This window comes from Papio anubis, chromosome X (genome assembly GCF_008728515.1).
Source record: "Papio anubis isolate 15944 chromosome X, Panubis1.0, whole genome shotgun sequence".
Taxonomy (NCBI): domain Eukaryota; kingdom Metazoa; phylum Chordata; class Mammalia; order Primates; family Cercopithecidae; genus Papio; species Papio anubis.
Window position 1 is genome coordinate 77,968,658 of NC_044996.1, and position 24,988 is coordinate 77,993,645.

Below are 24,988 nucleotides of genomic sequence, written 5' to 3' on the forward strand. Positions count from 1 at the left end.
AGCAAGTATAATATACAGTTAATTTATATCTCACTTGCTTTCCTTGTCTGTACATTTCTGTTTTATAATTAATACAGTTGATTTTAAACAACTGATTCTTTTTCTTGTTGTACTGGCTCATATATACATTTAGAAACAAGGTATTTTTTAATATCTCATAGTCTGTCTTATGCCTATATTGTAGTCATTTGCATACACTGTTTTGCCTTTCTTATTATGTGATAAATTTCTGAAGATCAGAGACAGTGCCTTTTATCTTTGTATCTCTCATGGAACATACCACAGTATCTTACACATGGGCAAGGTAAGTTTCAATACTTGTTGGATTAGATGATTTTTCAGTAGCTATAATAATCAATAATTAATGAACAAAGGCACAGTTCTTTACAAACACAAATGTGTACCAATATCATACATAGCATAACAATATCAGCTCTGGGCCAAGCTATGAAAATGGAATTACAAAAAGCAAAAAGTGCCTTCTTGTTCTCACCAGTTGAGACAGAAAAAGTAATTGCCATAAACAGGATATTGATTTTTGGATCAATAATCTCAAAGCACTTTGTAAAGGAAAACATCAAAAGGTAATTCTTAGTCTGACAATATCTCTCTGTGCCATTTTTTCCTCTAAAAGATTGAGCAGCAAGTTTTATCAAGGGGTCTGGTGAATACCACACAAGATAGTGAGGTCTTTAACAAAACAAAAGACTAAAATAGAAGTCAACTTAGTGGTGTCATAGACAATAAGAAGACTAAGCACATTTTCCCCTCAACACTTTAATAATGTAAAATATAATTCATTTCTACAGCCTCTGCATAAATTAGAACAATGCCTTATACCTTAATGGCAAATAATTATTAATCATAAAGAAAAAATAAACAAAATACCCAGAATTTAGACTGTCTTCTAATTTTCTAGTCTTTTCTATCATAGAGATTTATGGGTCTCATTTCAAAGCACTGGGAATTTTTAAAGATGTCTTTCACTTATATTAGCAATGAAAAATAACCTCATTGACATGTAAACTCAGCACTACCTACCTCATGGGCTCTAATAAGCTTAGAATCCCTTGATATTACTACTATCTGAACATTGGTAACATCAAAAAACATAAAGCATTTCACATATCAGATATAAACTAACAGGATAAATTTAAGTGTCAACAAGTTGCTATTACATTTATAAAAGCTTTCTGAAAATATTACTCTAGTTGGCACTGATTCAAGAGATTCGGATAGAATTTTCCAGGGATAGAAAACATCAAGACTTCCTCTGTATTTCCAGAAGGAGAAACATAAATTCTTATTCATCTTGCCAGCATTTAGAAAAACACAAAAAGGGAGATGTAAAATATGTAGTATACATTGGGAAATGCTCCAAGGGCTTACAGGTTTTTCCTAGCTATATGTAGATGTGTTTGCTCAATCTTACCTTTGCAGCATCTAAGAACTGTCTTGAATTGCCTTTTCCCAATCTCTGCCATGTGATACTTTTTAATGACTCTGGGATCTGCTGACAAGGAAAAAAAAGTAGGGGGAAGTTTCAGAGTGGACACTTAATATTCAAAGATTATTTCCTTTGTTCACAAACATACATAAAATTAAAACCACAGCCAATATTGGAGAGATGATTATGCTTTTAATGTATGCCTAAAAAGACAAAAAACAGGCTGGGCCTGGTGGCTCATGCCTATAATCCCAGCACTTTGGGAGGCCGAGGTGGGCAGATGATGAGGTCTGGAGATCGAGACAATCCTGGCCAACATGGTGAAACCCTGTCTCTACTAAAAATATAAAAATTAGCTGGGCATGGTGGTGCGCACCTGTAGTCCCAGACACTCAGGAGGCTGAAGCAGGAGAATCGCTTGAACCCAGGAGTGGTGGAGGTTGCAGTGAGCCGAGATCGCACCACTGCACTCCAGCCTGGTAACAAGAGCGAGACTCTGTCTCAAAACAAACAAACAAACAAACAAACAAACAAACAAACAAAAAACCAAAAATAAAATTGTGGTCCCGGTATGGAAGTAAATTGTATTACTCATTATAAATGTCAAATTGTACTTTCTTTTCATCCGCTTTCTTTCTGGTTTCTGTCTGTTTCTTTTCTTTTTTCTTTTTTTTTTGGTCTTCGCTTCTTAAATCCCCTAAAGTCTTCAACCCAATTTTTCTTAAATGGCTTTTATGTTCTTTTCAAATACTCTTTTGTTCTAACTCTCTTTACTGCATTTCATTATGCTCCACATCTTGTTTCTGTGCCGTCTTTAGTCTTAATCTGAATGCTAAATTTATATACTAGTCACAAGATGAGTTTTGACAAATGATTCTACGTAACCAGATGATGGACTCTGTAAGCCAATAGGAAAAAGCTGCTAAGTCTCCCAACCAACTGAATGGCCCCCTCTTGGCCAAGGGGACCCCAAAGAAACCTGGAAGTCTAGTTCAGGCCTTGATGCTGGTTGAGGGGGTGGAATTGGACATGCCTCAATATACCCTCTTCCCTTTGGAGTTCAGAAACAACTGGCCAGTATTAACATTAAAACAGTGATCTTAAGACTGACAAAGCAGAATTTGTGACAATGAGATGCCAAATTCCAACCCGACTGCTATAGTATCATATGACAGATTAACAGGCCCTGAAGGAAATCGAAATATTTTATCCCAAAATAAATTTCTTTGACATATTCTGAAATGGCCCTACAAATCTGTCTCTTGTGGGGGAAATTTGCATTCCATAGAGACTCTCCTTCCCTTACTAAGTCTTTTCTGGAAAGTCTGACACCTTTTAAGGTCTGATAAGAGACATTCACCATCTTTTATCTCTGAAGCTTGTGACCTGAAAGCTTCATCTACATGAGAAGAACCTTGGATTCCACAAGCCCCTGTTCAAACTCAAGCATTTCTTTATGCTGAATTCAACTCTTCAGGCAGGGCTTAACTCTTTCAACCTATGACCTGGAAGTCGCACCACCCCCCTGCCGCCTGCCCCCATTGTATAAACACAAGCTATAACCAAACCAACTTGGACATATGTTCTCAGGACCTCCTGAGGCTGTGTCATATGCCATGGTCCTTAACCTTAGCAAAATAAACCTGTAAATTGAGACCTGTCTCAGATAATCTTCAGTTTGCAACTCCAATCAAAGTTTCCTTGAGGCCATTTTTTCCTCGGTAACGTTTCAAAAGTGGAGCTGAAAGAAGGCAGAAGAATCTCTCCATGTGAAATACCACACAGACATCTGCAAAATGGACAGACACCTTTTTGAAATCTACCATCAATTTAGTGAGGAAAAAATTTGCTTCTCAGGTCAAGTCTCTCCCAAAGTATCAGAGGCATTTGAACCAGAGCAACTCCACCTTGAGTAGGGGCTTAGTAAAATAAGGCTGAGATGTGCTGGGCTACATTTCCAGGTGGTTAAGGCATTCTAAGTCACAGGATGAGCTACGAGGTCGGCACAAAATACAGGTCATAAAGACCTGGCTGATAAAACAGGTTGTAGTAAAGAAGCTGGCTAAAACCCACCCAAACCAAGATAGCGACAAGAGTAATCTTGTGTCGTCCTCACTAGTACACTCCCACCAGCACCATGACAGTTTACAAATACCATGGTGACATCAGGAAGTTACCCTATATGGTCTAAAAAAGGGAGGCAAGAATAATCCACCTTGATTATGTGCTTGCTTAGCACATAATCAAGAAATAACCATAAAAATCTGCTCTGCCTACAGAGTAGCCATTCTTTTATTCCCTTACTTTCTTAATAAACTTGCTTCCCCTTTTCTCTAAGGACTTAGCCTGAATTCTTTCTTGCATGAGATCTAAGAACCCTCTCTTGGGGTCTAGATCGGGACCCCTTTCCAGTAACATCTTTCTGGCAACCACAGAAGAGACAATACTGAGGAAACCCCCAACCTAAAGGCTAACTTTGGGTAAGTGGTGAGGTCCAGCAGTATCTCTCTAGAGATCACCGAAGGGACTATACTAAAGAGACCCCTGACCCAAAGGAAAATCACCTGCGCACACCAATTGGTTGACTTTGGGTAGGTTGGGTGTATATACGCAAGTAAAGAATGGGATTGGTTAGACGCCCAACTTAGGGGTGTTAGAGCTTCTCCTAAGACAGACAGGGTTAAAGGTTCCTCTCAATAAAAGGCTGATCTTTTAGGGTTAGGGTCCTTCCTAAGATTTTAGGGTTAGGGTCCTTCCTAAGATTTAGGGTGTTAGAGGCCCCTCTTAGTAAAGTCCCTCTCAGCTGAGAACAGGTTTGGCACTATGGGATGTTAACCACAATTCTCTTTGGATTAATCTGTTTTGCACTTTTTGCTGATGGCTATGGATGACAGGATTAGGTATGTATAGGACCATGGGATATGGGGACATTTTGAGAGCTGATGGGACTGCTGGAAAAAATCCCTTCGCTACCGGCAAGCGGCCACCTGAACTCTTCAGTGTCGCTGCAATGGGTAGGTCTTTCTCTGGCCTCCCTGAGCTCTTTGCCTTCCCCTCCCAATATAGGCAATACTTTTCTCCCTTTCCTTTCCTTTCTCTCTCTGTGTGAACTGGTTGAATGAATAGTAAAAATCACTGTTTAGCTCCTCTGTAAAATTTTGATTAATTGGAAAAAGGATTTGTGAAGCTAGTCTTAAGCTGTAGTGAATCTGTTATACTTTGTGCTATGAATTTGTCTTTCTGTATCATTCTGTCATAAAGAGGAGTACCTTAAGATAGAACATGGGCTTAGGATCCCATAAACCTACTGTTCAAGACAGCCCAGAAAACTCGTCAGTCACATCCTTGGGAGCTTGACCTTGTAACCACGTGGCAGTGCTTTCTTTTGGTCTCTGCCAACACAATGGCAGCCAGGGTGCAGGATTCAATTCCTGGCTTAAGGAATGACCACTTTGTGTTATCTGTGTGCCTTTCTTGAATTTTTCCTTTCTCTGAGCACCTGTGAAGTTACTTTTGGTAAAGTTCAAAAGCCAGAAATATCAGCCGGCTAAAGTCTGGTAATAAGAAATTTAAAAGGCCTTTTTTTAAAAAAAAGAGCACTACGGTTAAAAGTCAGCTTAATTAAAAGCAGATATTCAAGTTCTAATAGCCTGGGACTCCTTAGGAAAAAAGAGGAAGCGCCACAGATCCCATTTTGAAATAAACCTCTGTTTTCCTCATGAAACTTCAGGAATAAAAAGTAGATAGATTCCTCTCAAAATCTAAGGCTCTGTTCTATTTTGTATTCCATTATCTGACATTTTTTACTTTTGGGGGGGTAACAGAAACAAATTTGTATTATGAGAGAACTTTGGTGTGTAATAACTAAATAGGAAATATACTTTTGGGGACAGCTAATGGCAGTTATGGGGAAATACTCAGCTCTGCAGGTTTGGATCAGAGAAGCATGCTCTTAGCCACCTAGGAAGTATGGAGATGTCCCCACCCCACATTGAGAGATTAACACTCCCATGGGGATGAGCTGATTCCCTCTTTTTGGGATCCAGAATCTGGTATAAAAATGGGACCCTTAATTTCTGGAGATCTGTTTTGCCTTCCAGCTGTGCCTGCTTATTAGGCCCTAGAAACTTCGGGCTTTAAAGAGAAACTTAAAAACCGGCAAATGAAGAACCTTACAGCTACAGGACCTTCTGTCTCTCTGGATATTTATATATGTTGTGTGTATGATGCTTATATCTAAAAGATCTTTGATTAATTGGCTTGATTATAACAAGAGTTTAGATCAAACATTTTATCAGAAAAGTAAAAATTGTAATGACTTTTAGTTCACATGACTTAAGTAATCTTTGGGAAATAGAAACAGTTTTACATCCAAGGTATGTAAAGAAAGTGAAATGAGTTTTTGGTAAAAGATTACAAGAAGGCATGGAAATACGGATTTTTCTGCCTAGATTAAAGGGTTAAAGGATTGTTTTAAGTTAGGATAAAGCTGAAAGTCTGAGCAAGTTGTGGAAGGTTTGTGGAAAATTAATCCTGTAAAAAAAATTACGTGTGTGACATATTGGCTAAAGTTAAAGGGGGTATTATTCAGTTTTTCCGTAAATTGAACACTGGAATAAAAGCACAACAGGTTTTTCTTAGAGCACTTATCTACTGTTTAACAAAAATTTTTGTAAAGGGTTATAAAAGGTTTATGAGAATCTTACCTTATCGTCAAACGTTAAAATTGGGTAGATATGTCTATAAGGTTTTGTTAGGAATTGGGTTTGACATCAATAATGCACAAATGCAATGGTGAAATTTGGCTCATTTAGTATAAAAATCATACAGGAAGCATTGTCAAATATGAAATGGTATTTGACTTTCTTTGGGCTCTATTTATATAAATATGTTACTAGCATCTGTTCCAAAATTATGTAAAACTCCTATAATCCTGATATAACTTTGTGTATATTATTAATAGTTATAATTATTATGTACAATTGTATGCCACAGAAGTAACCAAAACTTCCTTGAATAGTGGTTGTCCTAGGACTTTTTAATATACACAAGACAATTGTTGTCTTGTTCTGATCCTCTTCAAAAGGTGGTTTATAGTCAGCTATAGGACTTTGACAGGTGTTTCTAAATGCAGGTGTCTGATAACTTTGGAGATTATGAAATTAGAATAGAAAAAAAAACTTTTAGGACTCTCATGCAGAGCTAAAATGTTGACGAATATCAAACAGAATAGGAGTTAATTGAATGTATTGAACTAATACAAGACTGAAGTAATCTTTTTTACTTTGCTTAAAATGTTGCTGATCCTTTGTTTTATTTTTCAGAGTCCAGAAAACTTTTAAGCTATTTACAGCTTGTAGCAATTGAGTAAAATATAAATTTGTAAACAAAATTTGGAGCCTATATGTTTCTCTCTACCCGATTTCTCTAAAATTTGGAAAATATTTGTGAGTATTCTTAATTTATGGAAATATAGTAATTTGCATAAGTGCAATAAGAAACTGTTTTCTTGGGTGAGCATGGTGGCTCATGCCTGTAATCCCAGCACTTTGGGAGGCCAAGGCAGGCAGATCACTTGAGGTCAGGAGTTCGATACCAGCCTGGCTAATGGTGAAACCCTGTCTCTACTAAAAATACAATAATTAGCCGGGTGTGGTGGCGGGTGCCTATAATCCCAGCTACTCGGGAGGCTGAGGCAGGAGAATCACTTGAACCTGGGAGGTGGAGGTTGCCGAGATCACGCCACTGCACTCCAGCCTGGGTGACAGAGCGAGACTCCATCTCAAAAATGAATAAATAATAAATAAAAATAAATAAACTGTTTTCTTTTGCAACAGGACACAATTGGAGAAACTGGCTATTTTACCAAGGCTTTGACTGCAATGGCATGCTTTCCTTTAAGGAATCTAACTTGACTTATAGAGTCAATAAAAGCCCCTTGGGAAAACTGGCCTCATACCTTGTCTACATAGTTCCTGTGCAGGGTTCCTAAACTATGGTAAGCAAAGAATGTCACTTTCTAACAGGTCCAGGAGCTCCAAATTATCTTGGGACCTCAAGAGGAAAGGAATTTAATCAACTGATAGGGATTTGAGGGTACTAACCATGACTGGGCTTGGCTTTAAAAAAAGTCTTATCTAAGATTCCTTATGAAGCAGAGTTCCATCAAAGCCAATTGAAAAAGCCTATGTAGGCTGGGCATGGTGACTCACACCTGTAATCCCAGCACTTTGGGAGGCTGAGGCAGGCAGATCACTTGAGGTCAGGAGTATGAGACCAGTCTGCCCAACATGGCAAAACCCCATCTCTCATAAAAATACAAAAATTAGCCAGGTAAGGTGGCATGCACCTGTAATCCCAGCTACTCTGGTGGGTGAGGCAGAAGAATCACTGGAACTCAGGAGGCGGAGGTTGCAATGAGCCAAGATCGTGCCACTGCACTCCAGCCTAGGTGACAGAGCAAGACTCTGTCTCAAAAAAAAAAAAAAAAAAAAAAAAAGCCTACGTAAAAAAAAAAAATTATTCTTGTTGGACTTTATACAAATAATCAGGCCAAGCGTAATAAAGTAAATCAGTCTTACCATGATTTATCTTTAGTAAAAATTGGAGACTGGAGAGAGAAAAAATTATGTTTCAAGAACTATGCTACACTTGTTGTTATATTCTAGTCTCAACAATCGTTTTAGAGTTTTTTCTGCAATTTAGACTGACTGCTTGTTTCTGTGAGCCAACCAGTGATCTCTGGCTGCTGCTCAGAAGAAACAAGAGGGATGGGTATTGCAAAAATCAAGATCAGTATTCTACTCTGGACACACTGGAATCAGCAACCCCATATCAGCTTGGTTCCAAGAGTTGCACAGTTCATTGAAAGCCTTCTAATTTAGTTTACTTGGGATAATTTTGCTTATTTTGCTTTACTGTTGTGGAATATATTGTTGTTGCACTCTTTGTGCAGGAATGCAGAATAAGTTTACTCAGTCTTAAACACTTATTAATCTTCCAGATATCACCTTTTGTCAGAACTCAAGAGTTATGAATGGCCCTCAACATATTGATGCTTTCTGACTGAGCTCCTCTCTACCCTGAATATAAGAGACCCTCACAGTTAGGCAGGAAGATCATCGCCCCTATTCAGCCTGAAGAAATTGCAGAAAATGGATCTTCATCCTTCTGCAACCCTTAGGATTAAGGGTTCTCTTATAAAAGGGAGGAGGGAAATGTCAGAGGCATTTGAACCAGAGCAACTCCATCTTGAGTAGGGGCTTGGTAAAATAAGGCAGAGACCTGGTGGGCTACACTCCCAGACAGTTAAGGTATTCTAAGTCACAGGATGAGACAGGAGGTTAGCACAAGATATAGGTCATAAAGACATAGAAGATAAAACAGGTTGCAGTAAAGAAGCCAGCTAAAATCCACCAAAATCAACCTGGCAACAAAAGTAACCTCTGGTCACCCTCACTGCTACACACCCACCAGCGCCATGACAGTTTACAAATGCCGTGGCAACATCAGGAAGTTACTCCGTATGGTCTAAAAGGGGAGGTGAGAATAATCCATCCCTTCTTTAGCATATAATCAAGAAATAACCATTAAAATGGGTGAGCAGCAGCTCATACTGCTGCCCCGCCTATGGAATAGCCATTCTTTTATTCCTTTACTTTCTTAATAAACTTGCTTTCCCTTTTCTCTAAGGATGGGTCCCATATTCTTTCTTGCGTGAGATCCAAGAACCCTCTCTTGGGGTCTGGATCAGGACCCCTTTCCAGTAACAAAAGGGCAAGTAATACTTAAGCTTCCCCTAAGCCATAAGTGGGTTGTACAGCTAGAATAATGTGTCAACATAAAAAAAAAAAAATCAATGTTGTATACTGCAAAATACCAAAAACCAAATCAACCCAAAACCAATCTCTATACACAAAAAAGTAACCAAATTATTGATAAAATCTGCTCGTTTTCCAAAGTGCAATAAACAGTAGCTGATTTCTGCTTATATGTTTTTGTTTTGTTTTGTTTTGTTTTGTTTTTTTTGAGACGGAGTCTCCCTAAACCCAAGCTTTCACACCATACCATGGATTCTCCAATCTCTTCACCACAGTAACCAAGCCATGCACTGTCAAAGATGCCCTTTCAGGACTTAACTCCACCACATTGTCCTCACTGCTTTTCTCCATATTCGCTTTACTCCCCCATTTTCACGTTTTTCACCAGCCCCTAGTTCAAGTAACTGCAAATCAAAGCAAGAATCTTGCCCATGTTTGCACATGCAAATGCAATTTAACCTTTGCCTTTCACAACTTGCCTAGTTATCTCAAATAAGTGACTATTTTCTTTCTTCTTTCTCAAAACCATGCCTATATATGGCTGCTAAGTAAAAGATAAATATTGGTAATACCCTTAAATTAACAGCAAAATCATATATTCTGAAGTCATATTGTGCAAAATAAAGACAACGTGCATCAAATCTAAGCCCTTAAAAGTACCCATGAAACCCCTTTAGAATTTCTAGCTATCTCTTTATCCATCTCTAATCAAATCATGTTTTCCCTTAAGCATGGGTATTCAAGGTAAATATCTGTTTAAATTTAACTTTATTTTTTCCCAAGGGTAAAGCAATGTCCTAGATCAATGTAAACAATTTTTAATGTTCATATTCAAACTGAACTTCTGGTACTAAAAAGGCATTGTTATATTAAATATTTCAGGTATATAAAAAGATCAGAAAACAATATAATAAGCACATATGTATCCACTACCCAGCCTAAGACGTAACGGTAAAAAGAGAGTCCTCCAAATATTCCTCTATAATGTCATCTCCTTCCTGTTCCCCAGAGATAAGCAGCACTGATGATTTAAAACATCCTTCACTGCAAAAGTAAAAATCCCCATCACATAATGGGATCACACCCTTTGGGGGCTAGTCCTGAAATCTTATTGTTATTTATAATATCCTTCTTATGGAAAAATGCTCTGCGTTCTAAACAATAGACTTACAACCATTTCTGAAACATGATTTATTTTGTAAATTAGAGACTCTACTTTTAAAACCTCCAGGGAAGGTTTTACAGCAAAATATCTTCCATTTATACACTGAGGAAGGCAACAGAAAAAAACAAAATTAATTCTGTGAAACTTGATTTGAAAATTAGAGGGTTGGATTAGATACCCTCTAAGGTCCATTCCAACTCTGAAATTCCACAATTTTTGTGGAATGAAATGAAAAGGGTGCTGTTATTAATTGAATTTTTAAAAACTTAGCTAAGTAGATAATTTATTTCTTCAACAAATCTAGCATCTGAATTTATTTACAACACCATCCATCCAAAGACATACACAACAATAAACCATATATTACCGAAGATAATAGACATAACTAATGTGCAGAGATACCAAAAAAAAATCCAGTGTACCGAAAATGACAATCTGCCAGTCCACTTTACGTGGCAGGTAAGTTAAAATGTTTACACTGTAGAATCATGTTTATCTCACTTAAAAATTAAAAAAAAAGAAATTCTGGAAGAATCTAAAAGTTAAGGAATCTGTGACCTCCAAGCATAAAGGACCCACTAATCGTTAAACATATTAATCCTCAATAGACAGTTGCATGGACATAATGCTTTGACTGTGTAAACATTCAATAAATAATTACAAATATCAACATTAAAACCATCAATCTAGCAGACAGAACTGCTTCCATGTAAATGAGGCCAAGACTCAAGTGAAGAGGCTAATAAAATTGAAATCTATTCACATTACAATTGGATTCTTCCTTTATGGTAAAAATTCAATCTTTATCAAAAAAGAATCCTATTAATAAATATATTTAGTAATTTCTAATGATTGTATCCTTTTAAAAATAAAAGTTAATTTTAATAATTCAAGTTACACTCAGTGTTTATGATACTGGAAGAATTACCTAAAAATAAAAAGACTAAAAGCAATGTATAACTTGTCAACGCAACAGGGATTTTGGAGTCAGTTAAATACTCTGGATTCCTGAAGCTTCAGAAATTAAACAGTTTACAACTACATATCCATGACACATGTAATGCTTAACAGTATCAAACAGTCATGTGTGAATATTGTTATCATCTGATCATTAATCATCTGTGATTGATATTTAAAATATTTCAAATTAAGTTCCCAATACATTTTTAAAGAGAAACTGCTGTGACTTAAAACTACATTTAACCTACTTTGAAAGTAAGTATGACTTAAAACTTGGTTTTCTTCCGAACTGACTAGAAACTGGGGAGTAGGGGAAGGAGGACAGGAGAAGGGAGAGGGAAAGGGAGGAGCAAAGGGAAAGGAAATGGTAGACTGTCTCCAAGATTCTGTAATTACAGCTCTCAGCTGAAAGTTGAGTTATAAAGGATTTTCTTTACTGTGTTAGGTATTCAGTAAATGCTTATTGAATGAATGAACAAATGGCAGCATAGCTTAAGGATTCTGGACAGCTTATTTCACCTGAGTCTTCATTCAACAGGCCATAAAATCATCAGGCTGATCTCTGTCATTAAAAATTAGATTACAACAGAGGTTGTTAAACTTTTCGGTAAAGGGCCAGATGGTAAAATTTTTTTTATCTTTTAGAAGAATACTTATTAACAAAGGTAAAGCTAGCTTTAAGATTACATAAAAGTATAACATATAAAAATAGCAATTATCTCATATACTCTATCCCCAGTACCCTGCATTATTCCTGCTAATAGTACTTACCATGACATACTTTCTATTTACAGTCATGTGCCACATAATGATGTTTCTGTCAACAATGGACCACATACATATATGACAGTGGTCCCATAAGATTATAATATCATACTTTTACTGTATGTTTTCTATGTTTAGATACACAAATATTTAGTATTGTGTTATAACTGCCTACAGTATTCAATACAGTCAAATTCTGTACAGGTTTGTAACCTAGGAGCAATAGGCTTTACTATGCATACTATTGGTGAGTAGTAGGCTACACCATCTAAGTCTGTGTAAGTATACTCTATGATGTTTGCACAGTAACAAAATCGCCTAAATGATGCATTTCCTGAAATGTATCCCTGTTGCTAAGTGATGACTGTATTTTTTATTGTACATATTAAGGTGTACAACATGTTTTCATATATGTACACATAGTAAAATGATGACTGCAATCAAGCGAATTAATATATCTATCTCCTCACAGTTACCTTTTTTGTGTATTGTGAGAGCACCTGAAATCTACTATCTTAGCAAATTTCCAGGATACAATACAGTATTAACTATAGTCATCAGGCTGTACATTAGCTCTCTAGATTCATTCATTCCATATAACTGCAACTTTGTAACTTTTGGCCAGCATCTCCCCATTTCCCCCAACTCCCTACCGGCTGATTTCTACTGTTCTACTCTCTGTTTCTATGTATTAAAGTTTTCTAGATTCCACAAGAGTGAGATAATGTGTATTTGTCCTTCTATGTCTGGCTCATTTCACTCAGCATTATATCTTCCAGGTTCAATCATGTTGTCACAAATGGCAGGAATTCCTTCTTTCTTAAGGCCAAATAATATTCCATTATACATATACATGTATTTCTTTATCCATTCATCCATCCACAGACACTTCAGTTGTTTCCACATCTTGGCTGTTGTGAGTAATGCTGCAATGAACATGGGCATGCAGATATCTCTTTGATATGCCCATTTCATTTCCCTTGTGCCTATAAACAGAAGAGGAACTGCTAGATCATGTAATATTTCTATTTTTAATATTTTGAAGAATCTTTACACTTTTCCAAAATGGTTTTCTCAATGTGGAGTCCCACCAACAGTGTACAAGGGTTTCCTTTTCACCACATCCTCACCAACACTTGCTATCGCTCATCTTTTTGGCAATAGCCATCCTAACAGGTATGAAGTGGTATTTCATTGTGATTTTGATTTGCATTTTCCTGGTCATTAGTGATGCTGACCACCTTTTCATACCTACTGACAACTTATATGTCTTCTTTGAAAAGTGCCTATTCCTTTGCCCATTTTAAAATTGGGGTGTGCATGTGTGTGTGTGTGTATGTGTATGTAAGTTGTGTGAGTTCCTTCTGTATTTTGGATATTAACCCCTTATCAGACATGTGATTTGCCAGTATTTTCTCCCACTCCATGGGTTACTTTATAGTTTTGTTGACTGTTTCCTTTGCTGTACAGAAGCTTTTTAGTTTGACTTAGACCTATTTGTTTATTTTTGCTTCCATTGACTGAGCTTTTGGTGTCATATCCAAAAAAATCATTGCCAAGGGTAATGTCAAGGAGCTTTTCCCTATGTTTTCTTCTAGGAATTTTAAGATTTCAAGGCTTACGTGTAAGTCTTTTATCCATTTTGAGGGTTTTTTTTGTATGAATAAGATAATGGTCCAATTTCATTCTTTTGCATGTGGACATCCTGTTTTCACAACATGATTTATTGAAAAGACTATCTTTTCCACATTTTGTACTCTTGGTACCCTTGTAGAAGATTAGTTGAATATATATGCATGGGTTTATTTCTGGGCTCTATATTCTGTTCCATTGGTCTATGTGTCGGTTTTTATGCCAGTACCATACTGTTTTGATTAACAGAGCTTTGTAATTTGAAATAGGAACTGTGATGCCTCCAACTTTGTTCCTCTCTCTCAAGATTGCTTTGGCTACTTGGGGTCGATTGTCCCATGTTAATGTTATGATTTTTTTCTATTGCTGTGAAAAATGCCATTGAAATTTTTATAGGGATTGTGTTGGGTAGTGTTGAAATTTTTATAATATTAAAATATCTTTCTATAAAGTATCCAAAGATATTAAAATGTCTTTCCATTTATTTGTGTCTTCTTCAATTTCCTTCATCAGTGTTTCATAGTTTTGAGTATACAGATCTTTCACCTCCTTGGTTAAATTTATTCCTAAGTATTTTATTCTTTTTGATGCTATGATAAATGGGATTGTTTTCTTGAGTTCCCTTTTCCAGACAGTAAATATTTTAGAGTTTGCAGGCATACAGTTTCTGTCACAACAATTCAACTCTGTCATTGTAGCATGAAAGTAGCCATACATATGTAAGTGAACAAGTATGGCTGTGCTCCAATAAAACTTTATTTATGAACAATGAAATCTGAATTTCATGCAATTGTCATCTATCACAAAATATTCTTCTTGTTTTTCCAAACATTAAAAAAATGTTTCAAGTATTCTTAGCACAGGAGCCTTGCAAAAATAGGTGACATGCTGGATTTGGCCCAAGAGCCACTGATTGCTGACCCTTGCTCTAAATAATTTCTGAAATCTCTCAACCTCCAAGAATTTTGAGAATGACACAGCAAGACAAAAGAAAGTACATCGACCAAAAAATCTCCACCAGCACCACCACAAAAAAGCAACACACAAACAAAAAATATGCATGGGATTCCCCTCTTCCTCAAATAGTTTTTCCTTTATCTACCAAATTTTCACATCTCTGGGTACATAACACCAACAGCAAGGCCTATTTAAAAGACAGAAGAAAAGGTCTTGATAAAAGATTTTTGTGTTTGTTTAAGTAACTTCTATGAAGTTTCATTGTTCCCATTCACATAGGTTCACTTATCATAACATATTTGTCATCATGAAAACTTGCACACTGCTTCATAAGTTTTAGCTAAGTGATGTGAGATTCCAAGCTGCTTGCTAATAAAAGTAACAAAGAATTGCAAAGCATTTGCCAAAATCAGGGCAATTAAAACCAATGGCTGAATATTAAAAGTTAAGAAAAAACTCCAGAACCAACACCTTTTAAATCATGAAATTTGGGGACGAATGTACAAAGAGAAATTTCTTTATCATATTAAGAGTGAATATACCAAGGACACATTTTAGACACATTTAATAGTGAATAATTTCATTGAGCTGGCTTATTAGAACGCAAGATCTTTAGAAAATTGGTACAAATCTCGAAGTACTTCTAAGATTCCTAACCCTATTGTGTTTGTGGACACAATGGAGAAATTATCACACATTCCACACAACAGCTGGAATGTTGAGATAATGTAATAAAAGAAGTTAAGAAAATAGAATTGGAATATTTTCTGCTTCTTTACAGTTTCAACTTTCAGTAATTTAATACCGAAATTGCTTGCTCTTATATTTACTAATGTGGACTTGGAAGAGAACCCTCAAGCACATTTCTTAACTTTCGATTCCACAGCTGGACAATTTCATTGTTTTTCTATAATGCCCCTTTATGTTTGTTACTTTTTATGCATGTGTCACATTGCCACTGGTGATTAAATTACCTGGAAAATTATTTGAAACTCATAAAAGATAGCATTTTCATTTACTTGGATCATTCTGTATGGCTCACTATGCAGGTCATATCCCAAACCCCTTGGTTTTCTTTATAAGCATTTCAGCAAAGTCTGATACAGGTTGTCCATTAGTAGGATATATCAGACCTAATCTGCTTATAACAGAAAGTGTAGGCTAAGAGAACATTCATATAAACACAAACCCAACTCTAGGGCTGACAAATGATACCTAATGAGTTCCTGCTTAACACTAGATAGAAAAGGTACTTTGAAAAAGATATTTGGCTTTGTAAATTTTAAATTCCTTTTGGCTTATCTATACCTAGTCTCTTTCTAGCATGCTGAAAGCTAATTTCTACTTCAGAGGTAGGAAAACACAGGCATTTGGGACAATTTCTGAGAGCAATCTACTGCTCCCCTCAGCATGGATGTCTTCTGTATATCTCCTTGCTACTCCGTTTTCGTGTCTCCCCTTTCAGGTGTTCACTGATTTTTTTTTTTTTTTTGTTCTGCCTATTTTTAAATTCTTAGTTTAATACTGCTACGGGCACTCAAGCCTCAGGTTTTTAATTCCTATTCCACTATCTCCCCATGGTCTTACTAAACAGAGGCATTATACAGAATCCAACTGTGTATTTCTGATAATGCTGCTGTTGCTCAAACCAATTGAATTAGCTCCTCAAATGAAAAACAGGGACTTTTTCTCAAAAAATATGGTAAACCCACTCTACCCTACCCCCCCAAGAAAAATACACATACAAAAAATGCCTTAATTCTGCTCCCTCTCATTTTTCTTCAGGTCTATGTGAGCCCTGAAAACCTGTCAGAGATTTTTTTCTAAAAGTATCCACTTTTCTTTTCAACTACACTTAAAAAATTCCATGAGGTGACTAAAATTCATACAGTAACTAGACTACTTGTTTTCACAAAATGCCAGAAAGAAAACTGACAGCTCTGCTAGAAGCATTATAAGAGCTAACTTTTTTTTTTTTTTTTAAAGCTGGCTGGCTTGAAAAGAAGCACCTAGATCCTTCAAGTCACTCCAGAACGTTTCAAAAGTAAATAAACTTTAAATTATCCCACCAACCTTTTCAAACTACACTCACTGCTACCATACAAAAAGGATTATCTTACATGTTGCACACAACAAAATTTTAAATACAAGATCCTTATGCTATAGTTTACACTCTAAAACTGACAGATACAAGCATAAATGTCACAGTAAGACAAATGCTATCATAAGATAATATTTTGACTACTTGAAATAAGTAAGTTCTTTGAAACCAATGAGAACAAGGACACAACATACCAGAATCCCTGGGACAAAGCTAAAGCAGTGTTTAGAGTGAAATTTATAGCACTAAATGCCCACATGAGAAAGCTGGAAAGATCTAAAATCAACACCCTAACATCATGATTAAAGAACTAAAGAAGCAAGAGCAAACAAATTCAAAAGCTAGCAGAAGACAATAAATAATTAAGATCAGAGCAGAACTGAAGGAGATAGAGACAGGAAAAATGCTTCAAAAAAAAAAAAAATCAATGAATCCAGGAGCAGGATTTTTAAAAGATTAACAAAATAGATGATTAGCCACACTAATAAAGAAGAAAAGAGAGAAGAATCAAATGGACACAATAAAAAATGATAAAGGGGATATCACCAGTGATCCCACAGAAATACAAACTACCATCAGAGAATACTATAAACAACTCCACACAAATAAACTAGAAAATCTGGAAGAAATGGATAAAATCCTGGATACATGCACCCTCCCAAGACTAAACCAGGAAGAAGTTGAATCCCTGAATAGACCAATAACAAATTCTGAAATTGAGGCAGGAATTAATAACCTAGCAACCAAAAAAAGTCCAGGACCAGACAGATTCACAGCTGAATTCTACTCAAGGTACAAAGAGGAACTGGTACCACTGCTTCTAAAACTATTCCAAACAATGGGAAAAAAGGAACTCCTCTCTAACTCATCTTATGTGGTTGGCAATATCCTCATAACAAAACCTGGCAGAGACACAACAAAAAAAGAAAATTTCAGGCCAATATCCCTGATGAACATGGATGTGAAATCCTCCATAAAATACTGGCAAACTGAATCCAGCAGCACATTAAAAAACTTATCAACCACAATCAAGTTGGCTTCATCCGTGGGATGCAAGGCTAGTTCAACATAGGCAAATCAATAAATGTAATCCATCACATAAACAGAACCAATGAAAAAATGATTATCTCATTTTTAACCACATGATTATCTCAATAGATGCAGAAAAGGCCTTTGATAAAATTCAACACTCCTTCATGCCAAAACTCTCAATAAACTAGGTACTGATGGAACGTATCTCAAAATAATAAGAGGTATTTATGACAAACCCACAGTCAATATCATACTAAATGGGCAAAAACTGGAAGCATTCCCTTTGAAAACTGGTGCAAGACAGGGATGCCCTCTCTCACCACTCTTATTCAACATAGTATTGGAAGTTCTGGCCAGGGCAATCAGGCAAGAGAAAGAAATAAAGTGTATTCAAATAGGAAGAGAGGTAGTCAAATTGTCTATGTTTGCAAATGAAATGCCTGTATACTTAGAAAACTCCATGGTCTCAGCCTAAAAACTCCTTAAGCTGATAAGCAACTTCAGCAAAGTCACAGGATACAAAATGGAAGTACAAAAATCACAACCATTCCTGTGCAACCACTCAATGTGCAAAAATCACAAGCATTCTTATACACCAATAACAGACAGAGAGCCAAACTATGAGTGAACTCCCATTCACTATTGCTACAAAAAGAATAAAACACTTAGGAATACAACTTACAAGGGATGTGAAGGACCTCTTCAAGAAAACACTACAAATCACTGCTCAAGGAAATAAGAGAGGACACAAACAAATGGAGAAACATTCCATGCTCATGGATAGGAAGAATCAATATCATGAAAATGGCCACACTGCCCAAAGTAATTGAGAGATTCAATGCTATTCCCATCAAGCTACCACAGACTTTCTTCACAGAATTCAAAAAAACTACTTTAAATTTCATATGGAACTAAAAAAGAGCCCATATAGCCAAAAGAATCCTAAGCAAAAAGAACAAAGCTGGAGGCATCACGCTACCTGACTTCAAACTCTACTACAAGGCTACAGTAACCAAAACAGCATGGTACTGGTACCAAACAGATTTACAGACCAATGGAACAGAACAGAGTCCTCAGAAATAACACCACACATCTACAACTATCTGATCTTTGACAAACCTGACAAAAACAAGCAATGGGGAAAGGATTCCCTATTTAATAAATGGTGTTGAGAAAACTGGCTAGTCATATGCAGAAAACTGAAACTGGACAACCTCCTTACACCTTATACAAAAATTAACTCAAGATGGATTAAAGACTTAAACGTCAGACCTAAAACCATGAAAACTCTACAAGAAAACCTAGGCAATACCATTCAGGACATAGGCATGGGCAAAGACTTCATGACTAAAACACCAAAAGCAATGGCAACAAACGCCAAAATTGTCAAGTGGGATCTAATTAAATTAAAGAGCTTCTGCACTGCAAAAGAAACTATCATCAGAGTGAACAGGCAACCTACAGAATGGAAGAAAATGTTTGCAATCTATCCATCTGACAAAGGGCTAACATCCAGAATCTATAAGGCAATTAATTAAATTTACAAGAAAAAACAAACAACCCCATCAAAAAGTGGGCGAAGGATATGAAAAGACACTTTTCAAATGAAGATATTTATGCAGCCAACAAACATCTGAAAAAAAGATCATCACTGCTCATTAGAGAAATGCAAATCAAAACCACAATGAGATACCATCCCACGCCAGTTAGAATGGTGATCATTAAAAAGTCAGGAAACAAGAGATACTGAGAGGATGTAGAGAAACAGGAATGCTTTTACACTATTGGTGGGAGTGTAAATTAGTTCAACCATTGTGGAAGATAGTGTGGCAATTCCTCAAGGATCTAGAACTAGAAATACCATTTGACCCAGCAATCCCATTACTGAGTATATTATAAATCATTCTACTATAAAGACACATGCACACGTATGTGTATTGCAGCACTATTCACAATAGCAAAGACTTGGAACCAACTCAAATGCCCATCAATGATACACTGGATAAAGAAAATGTGGCACATGTACACCATGGAATACTATGCAGCCATAAAAAAGAATGAGTTCATGTCCTTTGCAGGGTGGATGAAGCTGGAAACCATCATTCTCATCAAACTAACACAGGAACAGAAAACCAAGCACCGCATGTTCTCACTCCTAAGTGGGAGTTGAACAATGAGAACATATGGGCACAGGGAGGGGAACATCTCACACTGGGGTCTGTTGTGGGGTGGGGAGCAAGGGAAGAGATAGCATTAGGAGAAATATCTAATGTAGATGACGGGTTGATGGATGCAGCAAACCACCATGGCACATGTGTACCTATGTAACAAACCTGCATGTTCTGCACGTGTATCCCAGAACTTAAAAGTATAATAATAAATATATATATTTTTTGACTACCTTCCCACCATCATCCATCCCCAAGGAAACCCTTTCACTATTAGTTTACCCCTAAAGATGCTTAGTCCAGAACAGTATAGAGGGTTCGCTGAAGGCCAGGGTAGTTAGTATTTTACCACTTTTCATATTTTCGTTTTGATTTTGGCTTGCTAAGGTATTTTTACATTATACAACAATGCAAATTAGTAACAGCTATCACATAATCATTTTTAGTAATGAACAACAGTGACTACCACTCACCGAGCACTTATTATTTGGCTATTCTAATGCCCAATACTACATTATCTCATTTCACTCTCACTGCAACCCTACAAGGTAGCTAATACTATTATTATTTTCCCATTTTGCAGACTAGAAACTGAGGCTTAGAGACGCTTACTTGTTCAAATTCATATAGCCTCTAAGTGGTGGAATGGAGATAACCCATTCCTAATACTACAGTACTAACAATATTAGCAATGTCGCTGCATCTAGTGAATTTACTAATTGTCATATTACTGACTGATAACCTTGAAATGTCTAGGTTAACTTTTCTGTTGCTATTGAGGCATACATGATTTTGTTTGTATTTTGGTACAAGAATCAATGTAATTCTGATGTTAAAAATACAGGAGTGATATCACCAAAAATGACAGAGTATGGGGCTACAAAAATTCATCCCTCCACTAAGGCAACAATTTAGCTAGCAAAAACTGTCAGATCTCAATCACCTTTTCCAGAACTCTGGAATCTAACGAAAAACTAACAACAACCAGGGGAGTGTATAATGAAAAAAGAAGTTGCTAAATAAGTATCAGAAGAGAGTGTTATGACATTTTTGCTCACTCACATACCATCCTTCCATCCCCCAATGGGGATGGCAGCTTGCATTCTTGGAATAGCTTGCTGGTACCAGAGAAGGAAACATGGACTTGTTTTTGAAGAATTATGGTTATACTTTTTGACTTGTCTGGCAGCTCCCTGAAGGACTGGCTCGGGGGCTTATCTTGTACCTATCAGAACACTCTTGGGGCTGAAGTGGCTTTCCATAGGGTCCTCTGTTGAAAGCATATAAAGGCATACGCCTGGGGCAAGTGATAACAGATGGGCAAGCAACAAAAAGAGTTAAACAGCCTAGGAAGAAAGACCCTGGGAAAAGAGATACAAGGGAGAATCAGTACCTTGAAAAGATAATGGAAATATTAGGTATGAAAAGTAATAATATAAATAAAGCAACACAAAAATGTACATATTAACAACTATTTACTGAAGCAAAGGAAAAGAAAAAATCAAAATGGAGATAAAAATATTTATAAAAATAAAGAGATTCATTGTACAAAAATTAAAGATAAAATATTTCATACTGAAAGAATCCATAGAGTGCCAAAAGAATAAGAAAAAATTATCTCCTGGACATATTGACAATAAAATTTTAAAAATATAAGTAAGATAATATATTCTAACTGAATCTCAAAAAAAACCACAAATAATTATGAGTCACATAGACAAATGGGGAAATAGAAAAAATAGAAAAGTTATCTTAAAAATTACCAATAACATGAAGTAAAAAGAATCAGATGGACATCAGACTTCTTAAGAGCAATACTAGATGCAAAAAGAAAATGGAGTAGGATTTTCAAAGCATTGAAAGGAAAGAATGTTGAGCCTAGAGTTTTATATCCAACTTAATTGTGTTTCAAACATGATGGCATTCTTGGCACAGGTTTACATGGGTCTGTTCAGTTCGTAAAAAAAAATCATCAAGCTGTATACTTATATGTTCATTTCCTGCATATGTACTTTAATAAATGGTTTAAAAAGCATATGATGGGGGAAATTGCAGGGCAGTGGATGTATAATTTTTTAACTTCCCAAATTCTCACACTAACAACAGAATAACCAATAACAGAACCTGTGAACAACATTTACAACAAAATTAGGCTGAAACAAATCCCCTTCAATCTCAAAATGCAAACACAGAGACTACACACAGACCGCCATTTTTGCTGCTGCTACAGCTCCCACCCCAATGCCCTCAAGCTCACGAGAGAGCAAAGAGCTTAAGGACTATTATGAACCTTCAGCACAGCATAGCTGCCTTTATGTAAAAGTGACCAGACTGTTCTCCACACAGGTCCCTGCCCCTACTACTCCTCACGGGGTAGGGCCATCTGACCTGAGCCCACAGCACAACTACCCTGATACCACCTGGGCAGCTCTGAATCTCTCTGAGGAGGAAATCCCAGAGTCAACCCATATCCCTTCTACCATTACAGCTACAGCAGTACCACCCTTACTGCCTTTGAGCTGGAGAAGGAAAAAAGAGCCTGGTGACTTCACTGATACCTCCATGACACTGCAGCCACCATACAGAGGAGCCCAGTTTCTCTTCCCTGTGAGTCCCCACCCCTCCTCTTCACCTGGCAGGGCCCCGGGCTTGGGGCTGCAGCGCAGCTTCCCCACACTTGGCTGAACATTCCCATTGTCAGTGGCTCTGTGTTTCTTAGGGGTGGAGTTTATCAGTGGCCACTGACAGCCCCTCAGCCTCTGCCACTGCCACTGCAGTACTACTGGCCTTGCTGCCATCGGACCGGGGAAGGAACAAAGATCCTGAGTGCTTGCTTCACTCACACCTCCAGCATGCCACAGCTCTCCTATGAAGAAGAGGCCAGTATGACTTCCCTGCGAGCCCCTGACCTCCTCTGCCCAGCACCAGGCAGGGCGCTCTGGCTTGGGCCCACAACACGGCCACCCCACATTAGGCTGATCGTCCTGACTGACAGCAGCTCTGCGTTTGTCTGGGGCACAGCCCCAAGGAACAAACGAAAGGCCCTCTGCCATTGTCACTGCCAAGGTTGCCAACCCTGTTGACTCCAGCTGAAGAGGGAACAAAAAGCCTGAGCTTACCCCAGACTTGTGAAGCACAGCTCAGGAGTGCCGAACCAAGATCTACAGCCAGCACTAGAGTGGGAGAGGAGTCCACACTCTCAAAGCACTGAGAGGCAGCATGGCTGTAAATGCAAGGAAATACAGAGGAACTGCCCAGCTGAGCAAAAGCCTACCTACTGGCCATTATATCATCTGGATCACAGCCCAAACTTCAACACCAAAAACACTTTGCTAAAATACTCTGCTATGAAACCAAGAACAAGAATTCAGCCACAAATAAAGACCCTGCAGCAAGCCTCAGCTCTTCAAAAACATCCAGAAACAAAATCAACTGACTGTACTCAAATTACACCACAGTTAAAGGAACATCAGCCTACACAGATGAGAAAGAACCAGCACAAGAACTCTGGCAACTCTAAAAGCCAGAGTTATCTCCTTACCTCCTAACTACCACACTAGTTCCCTAGCAATGGTTCTTAACCAGACGGAAATGGCTGAAATTACAGACATAGAATTCAGAATTGGGACCACAAAGAGTATTACCTAGATTCAGGAAAACGTTGAAACCCATTCCGAGGAATCTTAGGTATACAATAAAATGATTTAAGAAATGAAAGACGAAATAGCCATGTTAAAAAAGAACCAAAATGAGCTAAATAGCTGAAAAATTCTCTACAAGAATTTCGTAACACAAGGGGGAGTATTAACAACAGAATGAATCAAGCTGAGGAAAGAATCTCAGAGCTCAAAAACAGGTTCTTCAAATAAACTCAGTAACACAAAAATAAGAAACATTTTTTTTAATGAACAAAATCTGGGAGAAATATGGTATTAAGTAAAGAGACCAAATCTATGACTAATTGACATCCCTGAAAGACAGGGAGAGAAAGCAACCTAGAAAATATATTTGATGATACTGTATGCAAAAATTTCCCCAACCTCATGAAAGGTTGACATACAAATTCGGGAAATTCTGCGAGAATTCCTGTCAGTGTGAGATACAGTACAAAACAACCATCCTCAAGACACATAGTCATCAGATCCTCCAAGGTTGAAATGAAATAAAACACATTAAAGCAGCTAGAGAGAAGGGGCAGGTCATCTACAAAGGGAACTCCATTAGGCTAACAGTGGACCTTTTAACAGAAACCCTAAAAGCCAGAAGAGACTGTGGAACTATATTCAGCATCTTGAAAGAAAAGAAATTCTAGCCAAGAATTTAATATCCAGCCAAACTAAGCTTAGTAAACAAAGGAGAAACAAAATCCTTTTCAGACAAGCAAATGTTAAGGGAACTAATTACCACCGGGCTTGCCTTAACAAAAGGCCCTTAAAGGAGTGCTAAACATGGAAATAAAAGACCATTACCAAAAACCACAAAACACACTCAAATACATAGACCATCAACACTATAAAGCAAATACACAATCAAGCCTACATAAAAATCAGCCAACAACATGATCACAGGATCAAATATGCACCTTAGTTAATATTCACCTTAAATGTAAATGAGTTAAATGCTACACTTAAAAGGCAAACAGTGACAAGTTGCATTAAGAAGCAAGACCAAACTGTATGCTATCTTCAATGGACCCACGTCACATGCAAGGACACCCACGGGCTTAAAGTAAAGGGATGGAGAAAGATCAAGTAAACAGAAAACAAAAAGAGCAGGGCTTGCAATTCTTATTTCAGACAAAACTGACTTTAAACCAACAACAATCAAAAAGGACAAAGAAGGGCATTACATAATGATAAAGGGTTCAATTCAACAAGATATAACCATCCTAAATATATATGAACCTGACACTAGAGCACCCAGATTAATAAAAGAAGTTCT

At 37.2% G+C, this 24,988-nt stretch overlaps 1 protein-coding gene across 2 annotated transcripts in view; it reads right to left on the reverse strand.

Moving 5' to 3' along the window:
• ABCB7 (ATP binding cassette subfamily B member 7) overlaps window positions 1-24,988 on the reverse strand; it is a 113,591-nt gene that overhangs the window by 68,017 nt on the left and 20,586 nt on the right. The window contains exon 2 of one of the 2 annotated variants that reach the window (XM_017954123.1): window positions 1,433-1,513. In XM_017954123.1, coding sequence (XP_017809612.1) covers window positions 1,433-1,513 — 81 coding nt within the window. The remainder of the gene's footprint in view (window positions 1-1,432; window positions 1,514-24,988) is intronic. The other variant, XM_009197821.3, reaches the window with a different exon arrangement.